The sequence below is a fragment of the Chelmon rostratus genome, chromosome 2 (assembly GCF_017976325.1).
Source record: "Chelmon rostratus isolate fCheRos1 chromosome 2, fCheRos1.pri, whole genome shotgun sequence".
NCBI classification, from domain to species: Eukaryota; Metazoa; Chordata; class Actinopteri; order Chaetodontiformes; family Chaetodontidae; genus Chelmon; species Chelmon rostratus.
In genome coordinates this window covers 184,866-211,280 of record NC_055659.1, presented here as the reverse complement: position 1 = coordinate 211,280, position 26,415 = coordinate 184,866, and the positions used below count along the sequence as shown (strand labels likewise).

At 45.6% G+C, this 26,415-nt stretch overlaps 2 protein-coding genes across 9 annotated transcripts in view; both read left to right on the top strand.

The window, feature by feature from the left end:
* ralgapb (Ral GTPase activating protein non-catalytic subunit beta) overlaps positions 1-18,456 on the top strand; it is a 34,658-nt gene extending 16,202 nt beyond the window's left edge. For 2 of the 7 annotated variants that reach the window (XM_041949857.1, XM_041949850.1), the window contains exons 17-33: positions 3,613-3,662; positions 4,968-5,037; positions 5,153-5,286; positions 5,386-5,568; positions 5,819-5,967; positions 6,247-6,416; positions 6,700-6,803; positions 6,925-7,080; positions 7,253-7,465; positions 7,547-7,705; positions 7,903-8,026; positions 8,121-8,240; positions 8,453-8,547; positions 8,665-8,767; positions 9,154-9,211; positions 10,085-10,224; positions 18,054-18,454. In XM_041949857.1, coding sequence (XP_041805791.1) covers positions 3,613-3,662; positions 4,968-5,037; positions 5,153-5,286; positions 5,386-5,568; positions 5,819-5,967; positions 6,247-6,416; positions 6,700-6,803; positions 6,925-7,080; positions 7,253-7,465; positions 7,547-7,705; positions 7,903-8,026; positions 8,121-8,240; positions 8,453-8,547; positions 8,665-8,767; positions 9,154-9,211; positions 10,085-10,224; positions 18,054-18,226 — 2,201 coding nt within the window. In that variant the 3' untranslated portion in view covers positions 18,227-18,454. Of the gene's footprint in view, positions 1-3,612; positions 3,663-4,967; positions 5,038-5,152; positions 5,287-5,385; positions 5,569-5,818; positions 5,968-6,246; positions 6,417-6,699; positions 6,804-6,924; positions 7,081-7,252; positions 7,466-7,546; positions 7,706-7,902; positions 8,027-8,120; positions 8,241-8,452; positions 8,548-8,664; positions 8,768-9,153; positions 9,212-10,084; positions 10,225-15,917; positions 16,298-18,053 lie in introns of those variants that run through there. The other 5 variants (XM_041949828.1, XM_041949819.1, XM_041949842.1 and 2 more) reach the window with 5 other exon arrangements.
* Positions 18,457-18,637: 181 nt separating this feature from the next.
* Positions 18,638-26,415, top strand: part of LOC121615517 (potassium voltage-gated channel subfamily KQT member 2) — a 30,001-nt gene continuing 22,223 nt past the window's right edge. For both annotated transcript variants that reach the window (XM_041949896.1, XM_041949904.1), the window contains exons 1-7: positions 18,638-19,240; positions 21,696-21,846; positions 23,061-23,151; positions 23,927-24,053; positions 24,332-24,507; positions 25,257-25,382; positions 26,057-26,167. In XM_041949896.1, the coding sequence (XP_041805830.1) occupies positions 19,108-19,240; positions 21,696-21,846; positions 23,061-23,151; positions 23,927-24,053; positions 24,332-24,507; positions 25,257-25,382; positions 26,057-26,167 (915 nt within the window). In that variant the 5' untranslated portion in view covers positions 18,638-19,107. The remainder of the gene's footprint in view (positions 19,241-21,695; positions 21,847-23,060; positions 23,152-23,926; positions 24,054-24,331; positions 24,508-25,256; positions 25,383-26,056; positions 26,168-26,415) is intronic.

The window sequence follows — 26,415 nt, the reverse complement described above, 5'->3', positions numbered from 1 at the left end:
CAACAAAAAATGTAAAATGTAAATTCTTTTCACTTATCAGTTCATTAACCAAAAAGGGTTTGTTAGCCAATGATGTGACATTAACAAGAGCTCATTTCAGCTGTAGGGATTCTAACAGGAGAGCAGACTGACTGTGGCTGAATGTTGACAGGATTTAAGATTACTATTGCAGAATTAAGCAACGAATGATGTTTAGATGTATCCCATGAGCTGCTGAGAGTCACTTTGATATAATGTACCCAGCGTCTTCTCCTAATTGTCAGATGTTTACCATGTGTACCATATTTTTCGGGCTGTAAGGCGCACTTAAGATCATTTCATTTTCTCAAAAATCGACAGTGTGCCTTATAATCCGGTGAGCCTCATGTATTAATTCTGGTTGTGCTCACTGACCTCAAACTGATTTTATGTGGTACACTCTGTCAGAATGTTTTAGTACAACTTTGGTATGCTACGGAGCTGCACCGCCTGATGGATTAGCGGAGCATTACGGCTACCGTTGTGTGGAGCCTCGCGGAGTAATGCGTGCTGTGCTTCAACATACCAGTAATGTGGTATTAAGGTGTGTGTAGAAGGACCCCAGAATGGCACCTGTTAAGAGACATGCTTACGAAGTGGATTTCAAACTCAAGGCTGTCATTCACGCATTAGAACATGGGAATAGAGCAGCTGCGAGAGAATTCAACGATAATAAAACAATGGTACAGAAGTCGAGGAAGCAAGAAGACGGCAAGTAAAGAAGACCAAAAGAGTTTCAGAGGGAACAAAACGAGATGGCCACAGTTAGAGGACAAAATTGAACAGTGCCTTATTGAACAGAGAGCAGCAGGTAGAAATGTGTCTACAGTCACTATTCGACACAACGCAACAGCGCTTGCACGTGACACGGAGATCAACGACTTACGAGGAGGTCCTTCTTGGTGTAATCTCTCCATCTCGCAGCAACTGCCAAAGGATTACAAAGAAAAGATGCCTACTGCAAGAACTAGGTCACCAAAAAGAAGATCCGGCCAGAACACATCACCAACATGGACGAGGTCCCCCTCACCTTTGACATTTCCGTGAACCGTACTGTCTAGAAAGCAGGGACCAGTACGCACCACAGGGACTGAGAAGTCATTCTTCACTGTAGTTCTCGGCTGCCAGGCTAATGGTCTTAAACTGCCACCCATGGTCATTTTCAAGAGGAAGACTTTGCCAAAAGAAAAGAGTAGTTGGGCTCTCTGGGATGAAGTTTTTCAAACTGGAACCACACAGGAAGTTCTCCACTGGGCTGGAACTCCCTCCAGACTGAGGCTCATGTGGAAGATGTGCAGAACGACCCCACAGATCTGATCCTCACAGTCCCTGCGCAGTCTGGAGCTGATGCCATCAGGGCCAGTAGCCCTCATTGTCATTAGTTCCTTCCTGGGTGGGGGAGGGAACGGACGTAGAATCAAACCTGTTAAAAAACGGATTCAGTTCATTTGCCTGCATTCCCTGTCTCCAGATTCTTTGCCCCTCCCACTATCACTGTTGTGGTCTGCGATGGTTTGCAGGTCTCACCAGACCCCTCTGGCATTGTTCCTTTGAAGGTGCTCCATCCAGCTCCCTCTGCACCCTCCTCAGCTCATTTTGTCCCCAGATCTAAAAACCTCTTCAATTCAATTCAATTCAATTCAGTTCAGTTTTATTTATATCGCACCAAATCACAACCGAAGTCGTCTCAGGACACTTTACATGTAGAGCAGGTACAGACCAAACTCTTTATCTACAGAGACCAAACGATTCCCTCATGAGCAAACACCTGGAGACAGTGGTGAGGAAAAACGTCCTTTTAGGAGGCAGAAACCTCGAACAGAACCAGGACCATCTGCTTCGACCGGTTGGGTGAGAGAGAGAGAGACAGAGACAGAGAGAGAGAGAGAGAGGGAGGTTTGGGGTTGGACAGAAATCCCAGTTTTGACAGCTGTAATAGATTTATAGGTATACACAGTACATATAGCATGGTATGTGCCTGTGTGATATTTTTCTGTATGTGATGTATTAACATATTAATAGCAGATAGTAAATGAACATAGTACAACACTAATGATCTAATAATAATGGTAGCATAGATAATTAAAGTTGGATGTGGACGTTCGGCAGGTGTAATCAGTAGTCCAGGTTCAGCCGCTCCCCATTCGGACCTCCACAATAGAGGAGCTTAATAACTAAAGGCTCTGGCTCCCATTCTAGTTTTAGAGGAACCATCAGTAAACCTGCATTCTGTGATCGCGATGTTCTACTGGGGTAACAGGGTGCTATGAGCTCTTGAAGATAAGATGGTGCCTGACCATTAAATGCTTTGTAAGGAGAAGAATTTTAAATTCTGTTGTGGATTTCAGTGCTGAGCAGCTAATATCGGAGAAACATGGTCTCTTTTCCTGGTTTTTGTCAGAACATGTGCTGCAGCATTCTGGATTAGTTGGAGAGTATTTAGCCACGAACTGGGACACCTGATAATAAGGGACTGCAATAATCCAGCCTGGAAGTAACAAATGGTGGACTAGTTTTCCATCGTTTTTGAGACAGGAAGTGTCTGATTTTTACAATGTTATGTAGGTGGAAAAGGCGCTCCTTGAAATTTGTTTTACGTGGGAGTTAAATGACACATCCTGATCAAACATGACCCCCAGATTCCTGTCTGTTGTACTGGGGGCCAGCGCTATGCCATCCATAGTTACTGTCTCATCGGATAGTGAGTTTCTAAGGTGTTTAGGCCCAAATACGATAACTTCAGTTTTGTCTGAATTCAGTTCTTTATATTTTTGCACACACTGTGGGTTTGTGATAAATATGTCTCTGTAGGCCTGTACATGTGGTGAAATCAACACAATGACCTAAATGTTGACTTTGATTGTGTCACCGGTAAAGCCCCCCTGACTATCACACCTCCTCCTCCTGCTGCTGAAACAAAACAGCTCAGATCTGGACTCATCAGACCAGAGTCCAGGTCTGCACTGGTCCGATGTGCATTCCTCGTGGTTCTTGTTTCAAGCAGTTCTCTTCTTATGGTTGGTCTCCCTTAGTCTTGGTTTCCTTCCAGCAGTTTGACCATTCACACAGTCTCCTCCACCAGTTGACGTTGAGACGTGTCTGCAGTTTGAACTCTTAATGTGATGATGGACGTCATTTCTCTTTACATAGCTGAGTGGTTCTTGCCATTATCTGGATTCCTGCAGTATTTGAACAGGTCTCTTTACTGCATACCAATACTACCTCTGTGCAACACAGCTGACGGTCTCAAACACCTCAGTCACAGTCCAGGTAATGACCTCATGAAGCTGCTGAGAGAATATTCGCAGTGTGCAAAGCTGCCATCAAGTCAAACTGTGGCTGCTGTAAAGAATCTAATAACATAGTTTGCTTCAGCACTAATTTGTTAACCACATCAACCAACCTGTCATATGTTGAAACTGTTTTTGAAATGATATTCTCATTTAGAATTTGATGCAGCAATACGTTTGAATAAAGTTGTTTGACTTTGTGCTATTTTCAATTAAATATGGAATTTATGTTTTGCCAATCATCACTTTCAGTTTCTGTTTCACACAGCCTGAATAATTTCTGTTAAACTGATGTTTTATTTAGTGGCCATGTTGAGCACGATTCAGGATTTGGCCGCAGGACAAACCCAGCAGGTGAGTTTACTTACATCCACACATGAAGACAGAAAAATAACTCTGAATGTCATTAAACACAGAAATTCTTATAAAACCGTTAAAATGTTGAATCTTGTATTCTGCCTGTTTTGAGGGAACATCCATGAATCACATCGACACAGACAAGAAGACGTATATTTTATGCTGTTTGTTGTGTTTTCATTTTCAAAATGATCCTCACTGCACTCTGATTCATCTTCCACAGACGAAGTTCACTGTTCATCTGAATCAGATTGAAATAGAGGAGAAATCAGCCTGCAGGGGGCGCCAACATGACTTACAGTGTTTCTCAGTCGCTTTGGTGCTTTTCTCAGATCAGAATGAAAATTCTCACAACAATTAGTTCAACACAACATTTAGTCATTTCTTCACATCATAGTAGTGATTCCTCCTTCTTCTGAAGCAGCTGCACATGTTTTTGGACATGTTTCAGTGCTTTCATACAACCTGCTGTTTTAAACATCAGTTGCTGATGTCACGTCAGTCAAAATGAACTGTACACATGGACTAACTAAACTAAACTAAACTAAAAGTCTTCATTTTATCGTTTGAGTCATTACATACACAATTGTTGAACTAGTTATCAAATTCTGTGAAGCAAATTTTAACCTTTTTTTTATCAGTTTTTCCTGGAAATGTCTTACATGTCCAGACAGACAGGAACGTCTGGATGTGTCAGAATGATTTACGTTCGTTCAGTTACAATATGAGCTGTTATACTGTTCACATTAGTGCACAGCTCTTCCAAACAGTGTTTCTTCTGTTTGTCCTAAATAAGTGACTGCAGAGTATTTTTCTTTTGCACGATGCTGCAGAATTACAAAGAACATCTACAGTAAAAACGTGAAACGTCTTGTACTCACTGACTCCTCTAACTACAGCAACGTGTAACTGTACTGTTGTTTTCAGTGGCTGTACAAGTAGTGTTCAGTGCTGTCTGAGTATTTTCAGGTAGTGTCACCGAGTTCTGACCTTTTTTGGAAACACTGAGAGAACAAACTGTCAGAATGAAAACATGGTGTCGAGACTTCTCATTTTGATGACACTGGCAGGTTCGTTGACATAAATACTCGCTTTTGAAGGATGGATTATCCTTTTTTAGCGAGTGATGTGCTTTTGCAGGTTATCCATCCGGTTTTGCAGTTTGCACGAACTGTTGTGGAAATTTTAAGAGTGATGTGAGAAAAGCAGCAAAGCGATGGAGAAAAACTGTAATACTGTTACTCTGGATATCCTTTTATTATTAAGGAAAAATAAAACACTGCATCTGCTTTTATTATCCAGTGTGATGGAGCCAGCAGACCTGGGCAGACCGGGGGAACCTGTGGAACCGGTGCAAACAGAAGTACCAGTAGTAATAACGAGTGGATTGTTTGTCTGACTTTTAATGTTTTGTTAAAATTAACATGTCATATGATTGAGTACAACGGGGGCAACTGTGTGTGTTTGTGTGTTGCCATGGTAACCAGCCATCCCATCAGACACAGCAGGGAGCCTTTGGGTTCAGTTTGTTCGCCTGCTGACTCAGCGTCTGACGGCTCAGTGGAGAAATGACTCAGCGGTTTGTCTTTCTGCACTGGAAGTACTGGGAGGACTGGCCAAGGTGGACACACACACACACACACACACACACACACACACACACACACACATCTTAAACTGCCTGTTAACCTTCATGCGAGCCTCTCCTGTACTCTTGCAGGTGGAGGTGAGTGTCGAGGAGAGCGAAAGGAGGCGAGCACTCACTTCAATCTGTAGTTACATCGTGTTTCAGTGCAGTCGTCCTCCTCCACTTCACTCCAGAGATCTGCACTCCATCATCGTCGCTGCTTTCTACTGTCTGAACGTCTGGTTAACTCAACACCCTGCCATACTCGACCAGCAGGTAACTAACCGGCAGGTAGCTGTCCAACAGGTAACTAACCGGCAGGTAGCTGTCCAACAGGTAACTAACCGGCAGGTAACTGTCCACCAGGTTACTCAGTGCCAGGTAACTCGTGTGTGCTGTATGTACAGTATATACACACTGTATGTGTGTGTGTTTGTGTGTGATACAGTATATACACACTGTATGTGTGTGTGTTTGTGTGTGATACAGCATACCTGTGTTGTTTGTGTCATTTGTGTGTTTTCAGGAGTGTTTGTTGGAGGTCCTGGAGATTGTGGAATTGGGGATTTCAGGCAGTAAGTCCACACAGGAACAGGAAGTGACCTGTAAAGAAGAGAAAAAACTGAACCCAGCCTCTCTGAGGGTGAAGGAGGCAGCCGAGGCCACGCTGACCTGGTGAGCAAAACAAGCACACCTGTAAACTTCGTAGATTTTAATAAAGCAGATTTTTTTTAAAATGAAGGAATACCGGATTGTTTTTCATGACTGAAGTAATCACATCCAGCACAGCCAGTGTGTGTTAGTTACAGATAAAGAATTTATTTGCTGAATTATAGAAAGACTGTTTGTGTTTCATCCTGACTCTAAAACGAGTCCAGGTCGACCAGTAGGGGGGATGAAATCGGGCCTGGGCAGCGTCTGTCCGGCTTAACACAAGTCTGATTCATATGTCAGTATCATGCAGGTTTCAGGGACTTTCCCCTTCCTCGGAGGCCTCCCGGATGAGGACGCTCTGATTGGTTGCTACACTATGAGCGACAGCAGCGTGAAGAAGTTCAGATATTTTGTGGTGGACAGCTCAGTGATCATGGCCACGCTGGAACAACCACAAGGGCCTGAAGAGGGTTAGTCCTGACTCACTGAACCATGAGAAACCCGACCCCGACACAGCAGGAACACAATGAAACGTAAAAACAGTACAAATGAAACACAAATCCAGACTCCCTCTCCTTTAATCAAATGAACCAGATAACGATGTGAGAGGCTGAATTAACTCCTCATGACTCATCATTTGGTTCTTGACGTTGTTTCTGATACATTCTTGAATGAACTAATGCTTTCAGCTGTGAAGATAGAAATCTTAATGTTTGTAATTATTTGATCATATTTACTGATTTGTGTGTGCAGGGTTGTGTCCGTCACTCAGAGTGCTGGTCAGAGGACCGTCAGGACGTCGCACCTGGACTCTACAGCTCCACCGGCAGCCCAGAGAGGGACGGACACACTCACAGGTGACCACTGACATCACTGACCGAATACAATAACAGATGTAATGATACAACTGGTAAACTTACTGTGTTTCACAGGCTTTAGATCAGTGTTTTATCTCTCCTGTCTGTTGGTCAACTGCAGCAAACCCTGATCCCAGAGCACAGCGGTATAGCTCAGGAAGATGCTAGGATGCGATGTGGTGTCAAACATCAGCTGTGTCCTGAAGACATTGACAGAATTCCTTCAGTCAAAGCAGATCTGAGTGTTCCAGCTCTGCACAGGACAGTTCCCGAGGAGGTGAGGACCGGGTCAACAGGTGCGGATCCTGCTGAATGTTCATTCTGCCTTTGAAACAACTGGACGATGTCATTTCTTTACCTGTGCACATCACCTCCAGTGTTCCTCAGGGATCGGTTGTGTCTTCTTTTCACTCAGTTGTCTTGCTGATAAATGATTGACACCTGCTCAGGTGTGGATCAAATTCCTTCTCTCACAGATGCAGCAGCAGCTGGAGCGTCTGCAAGCAGCATTTAGGGGGCAGCAACAGATCGAAGCTCAGCCGCGGGTGAGCAGACGGTCAGCTGTAATGACAACATGCAGGCCGCCCCCCCCCGCCACCAACTTCCAAACGGCACGACTCTTCTTGTCCCACCTGGGCCTGCTGACACCTGAGACCCTGAAGGTACCAAGGACAAGAAGGAGACTGATTTATTGATCCATCTAGACTTGTCTTTGGTCACCTGTCTCCCCTGTCCCTCTGTAGGATCCAGGCACCAGCAGCGTCCCGGCTCAGCTGGTTTCTCTGGACTCGTCTCTTCCAGGTTTCTTGGAGCGTCTGAGATGTTTGGACCAGCTGCCGTCCAGACACTGTGACTCCACCTTCATCTTCTACATGAGGGCAGGACAGAAGACAGCTACAGAGGTCACTGCACACCTGTCCGTCTGACTACCTGTCTCAACTGTCTCTATATGTATCATCTACGCTGTTCGAACCACCCAATCGAAGCAGTTCCTGTGTATGATGTCACAGCTATAGAACATAGTACCCCCCCCTCTCCTTCTCCTTCCTGTCTCACTCATTGACCTGTGTCTGTCTTTAACCTGTCTGTGTCTTTGTAGATTCTGAGGAACATGGAGTCCAGCTGCAGTGTCCCACCTCACTTCCTGGACTTCCTGTCGTCTCTCGGTCAGCCGGTCGAGGCGGGGCGACGACAGGTGGGTGGAGTCAGTACCAGCAGTTTAGGTAAGTGCACTGATTTTAACCACATGACGCTGTCAGGGGGGGCAGAGGTTACCTGAGTCTCCCTGAAGCTCATTGGTTGTTTTCTCTCTCCTAGAATTCTCAGCGGTGCTGGGTGACAGTGGAGGGGGGGTGTTTAACGGAGAGAGGTTTGTCCTGATGTATGTCGACGCTCTGACAGAGATCACCTTCATCGTCCCATCATCATCCTCACACAGTCAGTGTCTGATGATTTAAATCCTGATGTCACAGCCAGAAAACGTGACATCACTGAAGTGAATAAACTGAAGAAAACATCTCAGCAGTGTCTAACGTGTTAAATATTCTCCTTCGTCAGGATGAGAACATGTATGTCAGAGTGTAAAGTGTGTGAAACTGAACATATTTCCTTCTGCTCAGTTAAATTCGTCCTTTTCTTTTTGATTAAAGTGGTTGAGAGGCTGAAGAGTTCAGAGGAAGCTCTGACTGAGCCACCGTCCAACAGGCACAGTCCCTCTGAGCTCAGGAAAAACAGCGTGCCCCAGGTCCCAGTACAGACCTTCAAAATAAAAGCGTTCTCATCTTGTCTGTCTGTCTGCAGCTCTGTTTATCTGTCTGTCTCTCTCTGACCTGTCTGTCTGTCTGTCTGTCTGTCTGTCCAGAGTTCTCCAGCAAAAGACACAAAGTCTTTTCATTTTGCGTCGTCATTGGTCAGCTCTGAATCTAAACTCCTGATAGTCTGGGTAGAACACTTTGAGGATATTGGTAAGTAACTTTACAATAATAATTACATGTATATATCAAGTTTGTTTGTATAAAACTACTAATTACTTTATATCAACAGTATAATTACTACCTACAGTACCACTATTAACTGCATGTCAGTACAATTACTGCTAACTTTAGTAGTGTTTCTTCTAACTGGTACTACATACAGTACTTTTCAGCCAGATGAGATCAGCTGTTTGTTCTCCCCACTGGCAAAAGGTTACGTTGAGAATTAAAGCTGAAGTCAATGAAAATCTGAATGTTGTTATTTTAAAATAAAAATAAAACGATGCTCGTTGGGTCCAAGCACCAGAGACTGAGGACTGGAACAGGTCTTCATCTGAAGTATTTTTCTGCAGTGACAGAACGACTTTGTGTTTCAGAGAGTTTCCCTCTGTCTGACCTGCTGTCCCAAGACACGAAGACAGAAACACCAACCAGGTAAAACACACGGAGGTCGGATCCATCCCATCCATCCCAGGTCTCTGATTTCCTGCCTCCTCACTTTGAAGGCCATCTGCAGGCTCTTAGTTATGCTCTGAGGGGCGTTTACGTGACCAGCCGACACTCCCCTTTGTTGGATATCAGTCATTGATCGGGCGCTGCAGCTGATCGGACTGATCATCACATCATCACTGAAACTTCAAACGAGAGAGAAGACGATAACAGATTAAAGTCCAGTGTTTGATTTGTTTCCTGATTCTCCACCATGTCACATCTGTGTTTACTGAACCACAAAAGGACCCCGATTTCCTGATCTGTCATTTCCATAATTAATTTTTTTATGGATCCAGTTAAAGTCAGAGACAGCAGGAGAGTCTGTCTGTCAGCAGGAAACACTTTTTACATGTGAAGCTAACGAGTGTCAGGTTTCATATGTTACATTATTCCAATTTCCCTGAAACATTTAGCCTGATAAATAATTTCCACCGTTAAAATGACTCCATGATCATATTCTGGTTATTAAACAATGAGTTCACACACAGAATATCAATAAATACAGATAGAAATAATGAAAACACAATGTAAAAACATTCTGCCAGTAGCCTTGGTTCCTGGACGACAGGTTGTTCTTCATGTGCAGGTGTTTGTTCAACAGGTAACAGACAGGAAACACATGTGCTGACACAAAGTCTCTACAGCCGACAGCCGATCCAGCTGTGATCATCTGATCCAGCTGTGATCTGGGATGGACTGAGACGAAAGTGAGGGAGACATGAGGCAGTTTTAGAGACCTGGGATGAATCTGCTGTCCGCAGTTACAAACTGCTTCAGCCTTAATAATGTCTGTCTGTCTGTCTGTCTGTCTATCAGTGTGTCAAACATCCAGCTGGTCTTCATACACCCTCTGAAATCTGGACTCTACAGGATTCGTTTGCATGGAAACACCAACAGCAAGTTCAGTTTCAGTGTCCCATTGGTCAATGGGAGTGTGGTCAGCAAGAGGTCACTGGGTATGTCTGTCTGTCTGTCTGTCTCTCTCTCTCTCTCACACTCTCTCTCTCTCTCTCTCTCTCTCTCTGTCTCTCTCTCTCTCACACACACTCTCTCTCTCTCTCTCTGTCTATCTCACACTCTCTCTCTCGCTCTCTCTCTCACACTCTCTCTCTCTATCTCTGTCTGAGCGCATGCGTGAGCGTGGAGTGAGCGTGGAAGCGAGCGGAAGAAGTAGTGAGTGTGTTTTCTACCTTTTCTATCTTTCTATTGATTATTGTTGGTTTGTATTGATATAGTTTCATAGTTGTGGTGTTTAGTGGTTCATTTCTGGTTTTTGGCGGTCCGGCTGGGAGTCATGCCGACTCCCGGAGTCGGCGGCGCGGGGCTGGAGAAGCTCACGCGCCGGCATGGAGTGAAACTCTGTCCGACCGTCAGCTGTTCTGTGGAGGAGTGCAGTTTGGCGGTCGGTGAAATTGTCGGTTACGACAGCGTCAAGTCCGCATCCAGGATGAACAATGGTGTCGTTATTTTTCTGGACAGCATCGACAAAGTCCACCTGGTTGTCGAGCAGGGCTTAGTGATTCAGGACACTTTCGTTCAGGTGGTGCCGCTGGTTAATCCGGCAAAAAAGATCATTTTGTCCAAAGTCCCTCCCTTCATAAGTAACGACGTGCTTAAGAAAGAACTGTCCAGACATGGACAGTTAATGTCCCCCATAAAATTGATCCCTCTGGGCTGTAAGTCTCCACTCCTGAAACATGTGGTTTCCTTCAGGAGGCAGGTTTTCATGGTCCTGAAGAACAACACTGAGGAGTTAAACCTGATGCTGAAGTTTAGAGTGGATGACTTTGATTACACAGTTTATGCAAGTTCAGAGAAAATGAAATGTTTTGGCTGTGGGATGGACGGACACCTCATCCGTTCCTGTCCTGAGAAATTATCTGCTGAGGCTAATGAGACTGCACCACCGACCCCCGAACAGCAAGGTCCACAGAGTCCAGTACAGGAGGGTCCACAGAGTTCAGTACAGGAGGGTCCACAGAGTTTAACCAAGGAGAATTCAAAGATTTCACTACAGTCTGAAACTGAGTCTCAAGCCACTGAGCTGGCTGCCACTGGTCAGTTTTCTCCTGGTTTGAATGCTGCTGGTCTGGTATCTCCAGGTCCAGATTCTGCTGTTGTGCGTGGTGTGGATAAAAGTGCTGCTAGTCAGGATTCTGCTGGGAAAAGTGCTGCAAATCTGCTGTCTGGTGGGAAAGGGCCTGCTGCTCTGGGCTCTGGTAAAAAAGATGGTTTTGGTCAAGGTTCTGGTGGTGAAGGTGGTGCTGCTCGGTGTCCTGGTGGTGGTGCTGGTCTGGGTTCTGTTGGCGCTCATGGTCTGGGTTTGGGTGGGGCTGCCGGTCTGAGTTCGGGTGGCGATGCTGGTCTGGTTTCTGATGGTGTTTCTAGTCTGGATTCTGGTGGTGCTACTGATCTGGATTCTGGTGGTGGAGCTGTGGTGGATCTTGTGGATCAGTTTCACACTGACAGTCCTCAGTGTGACACAGGGGTCACACAGACTGCCATCAAGGAAGCAGAAGAGTGTGTTGTGCAGGAAGGAAGTGAGATGCTGGTTGTTGAAGAGTTTTCCAAAGAAAATGAGAAGAAGAGGAAAACCGAGGACACCTGTCAGTCATCCAGTAAAGTGAAGATCGTTTCCCTTCAGAGTCAGAGTCTGCAGTCAGATGGTAGTGGAGGTGATGAGGACAGTGATCTGGACTCTCTGGCGTCCTCTCAGATGTGGCCTCACAAGCAGAGCGACTACTCTTTAACGAGTATTAAGAAGTTCCTGCAGGACACTAAGGGAGCCAGAAATGTGAAAGTGGGCAAAGTGTTTCCAGATCTACAACTCTTTATTGATTCAGTGAGGACTTTTCTGAGAAGTCCTGGTGGTGTGGGGGAGAAATCCTTCACTGACCAGGAGACATATCGTCTAAAAAAACTAGTCCAGAAGGTCAAAAAACGGTTAGAGGACAATGAAGACGTCTAGTAGATTTGCCAACTCATCCCTTCTCTGTTTTTTTGTTTTTTGTTTTCAGCTTCTTTTCTGCTCTATGAGGGAAATAAAAATAGGAAGCTTGAACTTAAATGGAGCAAGGGATGATGGGAAAAGAGCTTCTCTTTTCAAGCTTTGTTCTCTAAAAAAACTTGATGTTCTTTTGGTACAAGAGACACACAGCACATCTGATAATGAGGCTGACTGGAGGACAGAATGGACTGGTCAAACCTTTCTAAGTCATAAAACCAGCAGCAGCTGTGGGGTTGGAATTCTCTTCTCCAGAGATTTTGTTCCTCAGTCAGTAGAAACTGAAGAAGTCATCAAAGGTCGTCTGTTAACAGTGAGAGCAGTGTTTGAGAACATAAACATGGTTTTTGTTAATATCTATGCGCCAGTCGTAGGAGTGGAGAGACTCGTCTTTCTGGATGTTTTAAATGAAGTGATTGGGAAATGCAACAGTGAAGAGTATTTATTTCTCGGTGGAGATTTTAACTGCACTGTGGACAGTCGGTTGGACAGGAACCACGCAGAACCTCACGCCGCCTCTCGCGGTCGTCTGCTTCGTCTTGTCGAGGCTCATGAGTTGTGTGACGTGTGGAGGAGATTTCATGACAAACACAGACAGTACACTTGGACACATGTGAAAGACAACCTGCTGTCTATGGCCCGGCTTGATCGTATTTATTGTTTTAAACATCATTTTAATGTATTTAAAAATTGTTTTATCGGTCCTGTTGGTTTTTCTGATCACTCACTTGTAACAGCCTCAGTTTTTATAAAGCATGTAAAACCCAGCAGTGCTTACTGGCATTTTAACACGATTTTACTGGAGGACAAAAACTTCAAAGACACATTTGTCTTTTTTTGGAAAAAACACCAAAGTTTGAAATCTGAGTTTGCGTCTCTACAACAGTGGTGGGATTTTGGAAAAACTCAAATTAAACAGCTGTGTCAGCAATACACTGGGAATGTCACAAAGACCTTGATGAGTTCGGTGAAGGCTCTGGAGTCTGAAGTAGAGGAACTCCAGAGTTTAGCTGAGGCCACAGGAGACAGATGCCACATCGAGACTCTCGAAGTAAAAAAGTCCGCTTTAACCAACCTGCTGGGTACTTCAGCTCAGGGGGCTCTGGTTAGGTCCCGGTTTCAACATATCACTCTCATGGATGTTCCATCGCACTTCTTTTTTGGTCTGGAGCGTAAGAATGGACAGAAGAGGTTCATCCACAGCCTGAAGTCTGACACTGGCCAGGTGCTGACTGACCACGCTGCAGTCTGTCAACATGCAGTCAGTTTTTACAGAAAGTTGTTTCAGTGTGAGCACCGAGGGGACCAGGCAGTGTCCAACAGTTTTTATACTGGTCTTCCTCAGGTAGACCAGCAGAGTCAGGTAGAGCTGGAAGCAGCTCTCTCATCTGATGAACTCTATACTGCCCTGCAGAGCATGCAGAGTGGAAAGGCTCCAGGAATAGACGGTCTACCTGTTGACTTTTACAAGTCCTTCTGGTCAGTGGTTGGGGGGGATCTGCTGGCAGTCCTGAGCGACAGTCTCGCTGGAGGGCATCTGCCACTGAGCTGCAGGAGAGCAGTCCTTACGTTGCTGCCTAAGAAAGGTGACCTGCGGCTCATTAAGAACTGGAGGCCGGTGTCACTGCTCTGTACAGACTATAAGCTCCTCTCCAAAGTGCTCGCGACCAGGCTGAGCAAAGTGATGGAACAAGTTATTCACTGTGACCAGACCTACTGTGTACCTGGCAGGTTGGTTTCTGACAACATCATTCTTATTCGAGACTTTTTAGAGATCTGTAAGCTGTTTGGCCTCAAAGCTGGTGTCATCTCGATCGATCAAGAAAAAGCTTTTGACCGTGTCGAACATGATTATTTATGGCAAACTCTGAGTGCCTTTGGTTTTACTCCTGCTTTTATTGAAAAAATTAGGGTCTTATATTGTGACATTCAGAGTGTGCTAAAAATTAATGGTGGTCTCAGCGCTCCTTTTCAGATCCAAAGGGGAGTCAGACAAGGCTGCGCCCTCTCTGGTATGTTATATTCTTTAGCCTTTGAGCCTTTGTTGCACAGACTTAGATCTGATCTTCAGGGCCTGACTGTTCCAGGTTGTAATGTCCCGTTAAAACTGTCAGCTTATGCAGATGATTTGGTCGTTCTGGTGGACAGTCAGCAGGATGTTGATGTGCTGGTAAAGGTCATCACCCAGTTTGGGTCAATTTCATCTGCAAAAGTTAACTGGGACAAAAGTGAAGCTCTCAGTGTTGGAGGTGAAAAGGAGAACAAGCTCAGTTTGCCTGGGGGGTTGATCTGGAAAACGGGGGGGCTAAAATATCTTGGAGTGTTTTTAGGTGAGCCAACTTTTGTCCTTAAAAACTGGGAAAATGTGTTTGATAAGGTCAAAGGTCACCTGGCAAGGTGGAGCTGGATTCTTAAAAAAATGTCGTACAGAGGTAGAGTCCTCATTACCAACAACTTAGTATCATCCACTTTATGGCACCGCCTTTCATGTGTCGACCCCCCGCCAGACCTGCTGTCAAAAATCCAGGCTCTTCTTGTGGATTTCTTCTGGGACAGACTGCACTGGGTGCCTCAGAGTGTGCTCTATCTGCCAAGGGACGAAGGAGGACAGGGTCTGATCCACCTGGGCAGCAGAGGAGCCACCTTCCGTCTCCAGTTTTTACAAAGGTTTCTGTGGGGTCCTGCTGATTTAGTGTGGAGACCACTGGCTTGCACCATTTTGAGCCAGCTAGGAGGACTGGGACTGGACAGATTGTTGTTCCTGATGGATGTAAAGCACACTAAATACACTGGACTACCGGAATTCTACCGAGGATTGTTTAAGGTGTGGGACTTTTTGAAAAAAGAGAGACGGGGGTCCCACAACTCTTTGTTCTGGCTGCTCCAGGAACTGGTCTTACATGGTACCCGGTTCAGCACAGCCTGTCAGGTGGGGCCGACTCTGCTCGGGCGTTTCTGCAGGTCTAAAGTGGTGACACTGAAACAGGTGGTTCGGCTTGCAGGTGCAAACATGGACAATGCAGCTGCTGTGGCGTCCCGTCTGGAGGTGGGATTGACCCGTGTCATCGGTCTGCTGCTCAGTAAATGGAGAGCTGCTCTGACAGACAGTGAACGGACTCTGCTGGTTCAGTATTGTGATGGTTCTGTTAAACCCGATGAGAGCGATGTTTTCCCATCTGTAAACATTTCCCCAGATTTTAAAGACTGTTCAGGACCTCTTTTAAAAAGCGGGAACACTTCTGAGATCTCGTTGTCACACAGACACAGAAAACTGGTGTACAACATGTTTGTCAAGGTCTTGCACAGGGACAAATTAAATGGTAAAACTGACACCCCATGGAGAGCTCACTTAGGTCTGAGTGACGGTGCTGGACCTGAATGGAGAGCGCTGTATAAACCACCACTGTTGAAAAGAGCTGCTGACCTGCAGTGGAGGGTTTTACATGGGATTGTGGCTGTTAACGCGTTCGTCTCTGTCATTAACTCTGATGTTAGCTACGACTGTCCGTTCTGCGCTCAGCGTGAGACTGTGTTTCACTGTTTTATGGAGTGTCGTCGACTGCTGCCGCTGTTCACGATGCTGGAAGAAATGTTCGGTCTGTTCGGGGAGGTTTTCTCTAAACACATGTTCATTCTGGGTTACAGGTACTCGCACAAAAACAAAGAGAAATGCCAGCTTTTCAATTTCATCCTGGGGATGTCAAAGATGGCCGTGTACCTGAGCAGAAGGAACAGAATGGAGAAAGCTGTGGACGATGATGCTGCACTTGTATTTGTGAAAATGTTGAAAGCTCGTTTAAAAATAGATTTTAACTATTACCGGATGATGAAGGATGTGGACAGGTTTAACAGTGTGTGGTGTTATAAAGACGTGCTTTGCTGTGTTGTGGATGAGGAGCTGATCTTTGGCCGAGTACTGGGATGATCTGGATTCTGTGAATCCTGGTTTTTTACTGACTGTGTTGGTTTTGATGTTGTTTATATTTGTTGTTTTGTAACACTTTGAATTTTAAATAAAGTATTGTTAAAAATTCAATTCTCTGTCTGTCTGTCTGTCTCTCTCTGTCTCTCTCTCTCTCTCTCTGTCTCTCTCTCTCTCTCTCTGTCTCTCTCTCTCTCTCTCTGTCTCTCTCTCTCTCTCTCTCTCTCTCTCTCTGAGTGGATGGTGGAGTGAGTCGAGTGTGGAGTTGTGGCGTGTGCTTCGGTGAGAGTGAGTTTTCTACCTTTTTCTCTGTGCTTTCGGTGTTTATTCACCTTGATTATTGGTTCACGGTTTATCTCAGGTGTATCTGACTGTAGATCAGGTGTGTGGTGTTTGGTAGCGAGGCTACCTGCTCTGTTGGGCAGTATGCCCGTCGTGGAGGGTGGTGCAGAGTTTGAGAAGCTGACTCGCCGTCATGCTGTGACACAGTGAGCTGCTCGGTGGAGGAGGCCAGTTTAGCGGTGGGACAGGTGGGGGGCTGCGGCAGCGTGAAGTCTGCCTCCCGCATGAATGGCGCCGTTGTGATCTTCCTCGATAGCACCGATAAAGTCAGTGAGGTGGTGGAGTCAGGGGTGGTGATCCAGGACACCTTCACTCCTGTTCTCCCGCTGGTTAATCTGGCCAAAAAGATCACTGCAGGCAGGTCTTCTCAAAGACAGCACCTTCCGCTACATCAGAAACCTGTCCAGAGAGGAGCGGGGGGCCCCGACAGGGCTAATGTTTCTGAATGTTCAGGCTGGACAGACTAGCAGTCCTGGATGTCCTATGTGACACCACAAGTATTTGTTTTTGGGTGGTGATTCCAGAGGTGGACAGAAACCACCAGGAGCCTCATCCTGCTTCATCACGCAGGTGTTGGGGGAAGACCTGTTGGAGGTGGTCTCAAACAGAGAGACAGACAACTGCCTCTGAGCTGCAGGAGGGCGGTCATCACCTTACTGCCGAGGAAGGGAGACCTGCAGGAGATCAAGAACTGGAGACCAGTTTCTCTGCTGTCCAAGGCCCTGAGCACCAGACTCAGAGAGGTGATGGCCTCTGTCATCCACACTGACCGGACCTACTGTGTGCCCCGCAGGCTCATTAGTGACAACGTCACTTTGATTCGGGATGTTTTGGAGGTCTCTGGCTCATCGGCTGGAGACACTGGTCTGATCTCCATAGACCAGTGTCGTTCAGCACCGTGCTGAAGGATGACTCCCATGACCGGGAGCGTTTCACAGCTGTCACCACGTTGTCTAACATCACTCAAACGGGCTCTGCGAAGCCTTCTGGTCTTCAGGTCTTCTGAATGCCAGAGCAGCCGGGTTGTACAGGTATGAAATGTGGCATTGGACAGGTCTAAAACAAAATTAAAAAAATTTAACTTAACAAAATCTAAACACATCGTATCGTGACAAGCTGTAAGAGGAGCTGTGTTTGGTAAAGTCTTTCACCTCTACAGAGAAACCCTGTCTAATTTAGAGGGAGGGGGGATTATTACACAGTGTGGTCATCAGAGCAATGAAAGTTCAAAGATCTACTGTTTTTCGGGTGTGTGACTAAATTGATTGAATGTTGGTCTATACTGTGAAGCTTGGGGGGACGACAATGTGCAGGACTCAGAACTGTCCACCACCTCACTGAACCATGCTGAGGATCGCTACCCTCTGGTGCTCGTGTCCTCCTACAGCCGTAGCCTGCTGCTAGCTCCAGGCGTTGGCACTTGAAGATGATTCAGAAGATTTCAGTCAGTTTTCCTCTTCATCGTCACAGTTTTCATGATGAAACAGTAACAGAAAGATTGTCCTGTCTGTCTCCAGGTTTCCTGGTTAGAGAGATGGTGATCAACTGTTGCCATCGGCGACGGTTGGAGAGTGATTCCGCCCCTCCACCCCATGTCAGAAGGAAGCACATGATCAGTGACATCATCCATCGCTACCGCAGCCACCGCTCTGAACCTACCTTCTACTCCAGCCTGTTCCAGGACCCCTGACCCCTGTCACCATGGCAACCTGACAGCTTTAACATTGTGTAGTTTGAACTCATCACATTAACGGTGGCTGCCAGCTAGTTTAAATGAAAAGTTACAAGTGTCACTGTGTGATGATGTCACCTGACTGATGATGTAAGCTGCAGGTTTAATAAACTGTGTGTGTGTGTGTGCACTCCCTGCTCACTGTGTCCTGTAAAAACCTCACATCTCCCAGCTGATTGGTCCACTGGTGACTGATGTCATAAGTTGTTTCTCATAACAAACCATCACACATGCACATTTATACATTTGAATGAGCCAATCAAAACGGACAAAATCCTGCTCCCCCCTCCCCCTCATCATCATCGTCCTCCCCTCCTCCTCTTGCTTCTCTCCTGGGGCCCCTCTCCTCCTCCTCAGCTCTCCTTTCCTCCTCTCCTCCTTCTCTTCCCACCCCTCCTGTGTTGTATTTGGGTTGCTGCATTTTAAAGCCCACCTGTCTCTCCCTCTGTTGTCACGGTTACCACCTTCAGATTATCCGTTTACCATGGTGACGGACATTGATCTTTCTGCTGTCTGTTTCTTGTCCCTGATCGAACTGATCACCTGATCAGTGGCTTTTTTAAACACGAGTTTGATTAGTAACCGCCGGTGACGTCATTCCATTTCCTCTCAGTGCGGGAAGTCCGTGAGGAGAAAAAAAACTGCGGATCAGCCCATCCTATCTGCAGCCGTCTGTCTCTCTGCGGGTTTCATCTTCCTCCATCCCTCTCCCCTTCTGTTCCTCTCCTCCTCTTCCTCCGATCCGCAGCAGCGATGCTCCCGCCGGGCCTGGCCGGCCTCGGCGCTCTGTCTGCGCGGTGGCAGTAGATCGGCAGGTCGGTGCGGGTCGCGTCTCCGTCATGGTGCAAAAATCCCGGAACGGCGGGGTGTTCCCCGGAGCGCAGGCCGACCAGAAGAAGCTAAAGGTCGGCTTCGTGGGTCTGGAGGCTGGGGGGACCGAGTCCAGCAGGGACGGAGCTCTGCTCATAGCAGGTAAACAGACAACAGCTGTCCGTTCATGGGCGTTAATTACCGGAGACAATTACCTCCACGGTTATTGGTGTGTGTGTGTGTGTGTGTGCGTGCGCGCGCGCGCGCGCGCGCGCGGAAGCATCTCACATCATCAGCAGGTTCATCTGATGATTTAATGTAAACATAAGAACCAGATCCCGGATCATTTCCGGATCAGCTTCACTGTGGACGATTCAAAAAACCAAAAACAACTGAAGCTTTTTTTAGCGGGTTTAGTGAAAAGAGGAAATATTTACTGACAACATGCAAGACATGTGCTTTAATGTGATTGGCTCGTGGCTGTCAGGTTTTATTTACTGCAGTTGGAATCTTAATGTTAATCTAATGACTAGTTCACTAAACCTCATGTTGAGATCAAAACCAGCACTGAATGCAGGGTGGAGCAGCGATCTGTACAGTCTCTAGGGCTGGACCAGAACCAGAGAACCAGAGAACCAGACCAAGAACCAGAGAACCAGACCAAGCGTTTTACCAACACAGTGAGGACAGCTTGGCCCGTCCTCATAACCTTACAGGCTGTTTGTGGGTTCAGACTTGGGTTTAAGGGTTTAGAGGAAGGCTCAGGAAATGCATCATGTCAATGAGGGTCCTCACTAGGACTGAAGTGTGAGTGTGTACAGCTGGGGGAGGGGCCACCTGAGTGGGAGTGAGAGATGAAGCAACCTGTAAAACACAACAGGAGAGATCTTTTAGGTTATTTTCAGAAGTTCATTATGAAACTGTTGGAGGGACAAACAGGTAATTAATGGGAAAGCCTGAAAGTTCATCAGCTTTCAGACTTTAGTGTCTATTTAAACCACAGTCAGCGCCCCCTACTGTTTCCAAGTAGTACTGCTGTTGGCGCCACTGTCACCAAGACGAACTGCTTTCCATTTTCCTCACAGCAGCAACTACCATCAACACACGAAGCACTGCATTTGTTTCCAAATGTCCATGAAGAGTCTATCAGCAACACTTTGAAATGAGAGACACGAAAGAAGCACGTTTTACCTGGAGAGGTAACATCATTTGTACTTTGCTGGACAAACGTGACTACGGCGGGGGTCGGTGTGGATGTGGGGGGGTGGAGGAGGAGAAGAAGTGTGGGTTCATTCATTCATTCACTGTGTAACGGAGACATGACGGATCCAGCCAGACTGGATCACCAGTCGGCTTTCATGTTCCAGGTGATCATACCTGGTGGCAGAGCAGGTGAAAGTAAGGCTGATATCATCATTCTTTGGTTATTATAGTGGAATCAACATTTACTTCATGATGATACATTAAAGCAAAAAAAAACCTGTCAGTTAGAAAACACTTTCATAAACATCTTCAGAATAAGAATAAATAAATCACTTTTCTGACTTCATCCATGATACAAGACTGTTTAAAGGAGGCTGGACTCACCGGTGCCCAGTTGAAGTTAGCAAGAGCACAGACACATGACTAAAACAAGCGTCTGTCAAAGTGTGAGTGTCTCAACCCCACACACCTGACTGAATGCATCGACTATCAGAACTGTGTGTATCAAGCCTGACATATCGGACGTCAGTGGACGTCAGTGGACAGCAGTGGACGTCAGTGGACAGCAGTGGACAGCAGTGAGCCACTCACTCAGTGACACTTGTGAAGTGTCCCTGACTCACAGTTTCGGTCGATGAGACATTGAAGGTGTGCTGAGTCATTCTGGAGAGACATCGCTGATGTTAACGTGCCTCCTTCTCCACAGTGTGATGCTACAATGTTAGCATGCAGATTAGCTGTCAGTTAACCTGTAACCATCTAACCTTTCAGCTGCTCTCTGCCTCTGTCCGCCAGCTGACCCTTCAGCCTCCCCAGCTGACGTTTTAGCTGAGCTGTCAGTAAAGCCATCAGCAGCTGGTCGTCCAGCGTGTTGCTGCTCAGACTAGGTAGTAAAGAGTGTAGCTGATTACAGTGGCAGCACTTTGTACTTTAACATGATTAACCATTAATCAATACTCACCACCTGTTAAATACGACAGAGCAGATTCAGATGGTGTGTGGCCTACATTTCTGTGTAAAAACACATTTAACAGCAGAGACAGAGATAGGCCCAGGTAGGTATAGGTTGTAAAACTATAAATAAATTCTTTGTATTAATTTTGTGTATTTGGGGAACAACTGAAGACTCTGATGACAGAACAGCATTTTTTTTTCAATCTTGCAGACACATTTCATCCATCGTTACATTTGCAACCTGTGTTTCCTTTCGAAAGGGTCGAGGTGGAACCATGTGACACATCAGTGTCCGAGCTGAAAGCAGCTGAAATGAAAGGGAAGGCGAGTCGAAGTGTGACTAACACAATGTTTAGGTCTCGTATGAGATTTATGACTTCAGGCTGACAGCAGGAACAGTTTGGCAGTCAGGGTCAGTGTGAACACTATAATGAGTCAGTGAATATATACCTGTGTTCAGGTGGGGAGGAGGGTCCTCGGCGGCAGCGCAGCAGCGTCTCTGGAGGAAAGAAACCTCCAAAACGAAACGCTTTCTACAGACGACTGCAGAACTTCCTCTACAACGTCCTGGAGAGACCCCGAGGATGGGCCTTCATCTACCACGCCTACGTGTAAGTTCCTGTACATCGATCACACCTGAATATACACCTGCCTGTCTACATGAATATACACCTGCCTGTCTACCTGAATATACACCTGCCTGTCTACATGAATATACACCTGATTCTGAAGCAGATGAGTAATGATGGAAAGAACAGGAGAGATCTTCTCCAGACGCTGAATGAAACTCTAAAGATCGGATGGTTCAGGGATGATGGTTGTGGTCCATCTCCCACCACCACAATAACACAGACAGCAGAGATGATGGAAACACTCAGATATCTGACAGCAGCAGTGATGACTTGGGTCTGTCTCCAGCTACAACTCCTTGCTACAGTTTTCAGATAAGCTCGGAGCTTTCTGAGAGGACTGTCAGAACAGAGTCGACCTGTACATCCGTGAGTGCACTGCTAGCAGGACCTGCTAACAGCTAATTCAGCAGACTGTTAATGAAATTCATGCAGTATTGCACAGTTAATAAATACATTCATGACTCGTGTCATTGTCAACATAAATCCCTGCAGACTGTAGATTTAATCGTACACATTGTTTATTGATTATATCTTATTCTTTGCATGACTTAACGTATTGCTCAGTCTTACATTTAGTTTTTTTGTCTTTTTGTCCTTGTTGGGCTGTATGTCTTTTTTCCAATGCAACTACATTAAGTGTAATGATAAAAGCAAAGTCAGATTCCTCGTATGTGCACACATACGTGGCCGATAAAGCAGATTCTGATTCTAAGAAGGAAGACCGGCGGTCAGGAGAACTCCAGTCCCTGCGTGCAGACTTTCTGCTGTCATGTTGGCTCAGAAATAGCCCTGTGTGTTGGTGTTAGCATGTTAGCATCTCTCAGACTGACAGGTGCTCAGTGTGCCTGCAGTCATCAGGCTGACGATCCACCAAAACGCTGTGAATTTAAACACCAAATAAGCAGAAATGTGGTTATGAAATCATGATGTGAAATTTAAATCCTAAAAAGATTTCATCACTTAAAAACCTGAGAGGAATAAATCATAACGTTAACGAGGATAAATCTGAATTATGATTGTTTATTGATATGAACTTCAGAGATCGGTAAAAGCTAAACAGCTAACTGCTGCGCTCAGTTCAGACAGTTAACAGGAAGGCTGCAGAGTGATATCTGAAGACAGATCTCAGATCAGAACACAGATCTGAGGTCAGTATTCAGAAACCTGAGATTCGGCGTGTGTTCTCTGTTCAGGTTCCTGCTGGTGTTCTCCTGTCTGGTTCTGTCTGTGTTCTCCACCATCAAAGAGTACGAGAAGAGTTCCGAGGACGCTCTCTACATTCTGGTAAACCTCTGCACGACTCATGTTCCTGTGGATCAGAGAGTCACACACTGATCTGAGGTCTGAATGAAATCTATAACTCAGTACATTGAGATATTTTAAGGTTCTTGTCTGTAGTTTGATGCTTGAAACTATTTGGAAAATTGATTATTGTTTTAAGCATTTTTCAAGCAGAAAGTCCAAAGATATGTCCGGTCCATGTGTCAAAGTGTCCTTGAATAAAACACTGAGTTACTCTTTCACTCACTTTCAGGTGAATTGGTCCTCTGTAGCACCCATACCGAGTTAAACCAGCCCTACTAACCCCTGCTCATTGAGACTGTAGCGGTGTAGCCCTGCAGATCAGCAGCTCTGTCTTCTCTTTTCTTTTCTTTTTTACAGAAATGCTCATTTTGGAGTAGAATCCAGACGTAAAGGTTTTGTTTAGGATGCTGAACTTGTCTGGAGACTTGAATTCATAGCTGCGCTGATATTTTCTCACCTGTGAACATTAGCATGTTTCAGCAGGCTTTGTCTTAGTGCGACTTAAAGACGTGAAGCTTGTATGTAATCAGTGGGGCCTACAAACACGGTAACAGCATCTTATTATCCGTTTATTTTCTACTCCTGTGAAACTGTGCATGTTGGTCGACTGTCAGAAATGTCCAGACCAAAGTTAGAAATGGTCCCTGTTCACTTCATCACAACTGTTTTCTACTTTTAGAGATGAATTTCTTAACTGAGAGAATAATCAGCAGTTGAATTGATAATGGAAACAATGGTTGTCGTTGTGGAACAGGAAGTGGTGACCATCGTGGTGTTCGGGGTGGAGTACATGGTGAGGATCTGGGCTGCAGGTTGCTGCTGTCGGTACAGAGGACTGAGAGGACGACTCAAATTCGCCAGAAAACCTTTTTGTGTCATCGGTGAGTGTGATGACTTTAACAGCACTTCATCTGCTGTCAGACAGGTGAGTTTGGATACGACGTGATGTGAATGTTATTACAGACTCAGCGAACAGACTAGAAAACGTACAGAGATGACAGGAACAGACCTGAGATCAGTCGCTAACCTTGTTAGCTTCATGGTCAGTCGGTACGTTGCTGGTTTGGGTCAAATTCATGCGAAGGACATTTTCTGTCTGAACACACCTGGTGAGTCTGCAGACAGGTGAGCTCTCTGTCTCTCTCTGACCGGTCTGTAGACATCATGGTGCTGATCGCGTCCATCTCAGTGTTGGCCGCAGGGACTCAGGGGAACGTCTTCGCCACTTCAGCCATCAGGTCGCTTCGTTTCCTTCAGATTCTGAGGATGATCAGGATGGACCGCCGGGGGGGAACCTGGAAACTGCTGGGATCGGTCGTCTACGCCCACAGCAAGGTAGTATGGGAAAGACCTGTCTCTCTGTCTGCCTGTGTGTCTGACAAGTATGACGATAAGGTGTCAAACGAAAGCGTAATCTCAACTGTTTACATCACAAACACTGAAACCATCTTTACCTTTTCTACTTCAACTGACATACAAACCAACCGACGCTGCTCACACCTGGCAGCCGTCAGCCAAATGTTCTGTTTCTTTCAGCTGCTTTCATCACTAAACTCCAGCTGATGTGCTGCTGACGGTTAGATAATAGCTTTACTTTAGTTTTCAGATTTGACTCCTTCAGACTGAGACATCCAGTGTTTGTGTCCAACTTGTTGTGCTACAGTGTCTCATTGTGTTTCACTGTGTCTCATTGTGTTTCTCAGTGTGTCTCATTGTGTTTCTCAGTGTGTCTCATTGTGTTTCAGTGTGTCTCATTGTGTTTCAGTGTGTCTCATTGTGTTTCAGTGTGTCTCATTGTGTTTCATGGTGTCAGCAGTATTGGTTTGGTATCATCTTCCTGTTACAGAGCTTCACATCTCACTTTCATTTATCATGGACTGTATTGATCAGAAATATTGATCACTGCTCTGTCCTCCAGTTTCTCAGTGTGACTTCTGTTCATGAATCTCTTCCTGTCTCAGATAATGTCTCTCTCTCTGTGAGACACACTGTCTGATAATGTCTCTCTCTCTGTGAGACACACTGTCTGATAATGTCTCTCTCTGTGAGACACACTGTCTGATAATGTCTCTTTCCTTCTGCAGGAGTTGATCACAGCGTGGTATATCGGCTTCTTGTGTCTCATTCTGGCCAGTTTCCTCGTTTATTTGGCAGAAAAAGAAGACAATGAACAATTTGAGACATATGCAGACGCCCTCTGGTGGGGACTGGTGAGACATTGCACACAAATAATACACTCAGCTGAGCCGTGACACCCTGACCGGCAGGTTTAAGGGATGTAATAGCTACTGACAGAACACAACGTAATGTAGATGCCTTTGATTGTCAGCCAAGAAGATAAAGAAACTTTGGGACGATAATGTTTGGTGTCAGACTATAAATCTAACATTGAGTTTGTCTGAAGGTGAAGTAAAGCTTCATGTTTTTATTGGACAGTTGAACAGCAGAGCGTCTCTGTGGAGCCCTGAGTTCCTTATGGACAGATTTTAACACAGTTACACACTAATCCATACACATGCATGGAAACAGGGACAGTGTTTATTTTACACTTAGTTTTATTTTAATTAATCTTACTGAACAGATGCATCAACATCCTCTCAAATGGCACCGGGGAAAAACCCAGAACAGATCAGGAACCACATGTGTCCTCTGATTGCATCTCACTAACTGTTAGTGGACCTTTGAGTCTTTGAGTGAAGATGATGATGTGCAGTCAGGTACAGGTGTGCTGATTGATGATGTCATTAATAATTGATTGTATTTGCATCTTCCTGTTCTCTAGTGTTGAACTGCCAACTCCAGTATCAGTCTGAACTCGGTGTGATCCCACTGTCTCCTTCTCAGTGATGGGACGATCTGATTCACCTGTGTCTGTCTCTGTCAGATCACCTTGACAACCATTGGTTACGGAGACAAGTTCCCCATCACTTGGAATGGACGCCTGCTGGCTGCAACCTTCACTCTGATCGGAGTTTCATTCTTCGCTCTGCCTGCGGTGAGTCATGTTTAAGATAAGATAGATATGATAAGGTAAGATAAGAGCTTTATTAATCCCACGCCTGGGAAATTAAACTGTAACATGCAGCAAACAATAAAAGACAGACATAGGAAGACCAAAAGAGTCAATAAAAAGGTTTACAGAATAATAGAATAACAACCGGCTATGTATGTGTATGTTATATACAAAGAGTACTAGAATACTGCTGCCACAAGAGTACAACATGTAAGCTGCCTTCAGATTAA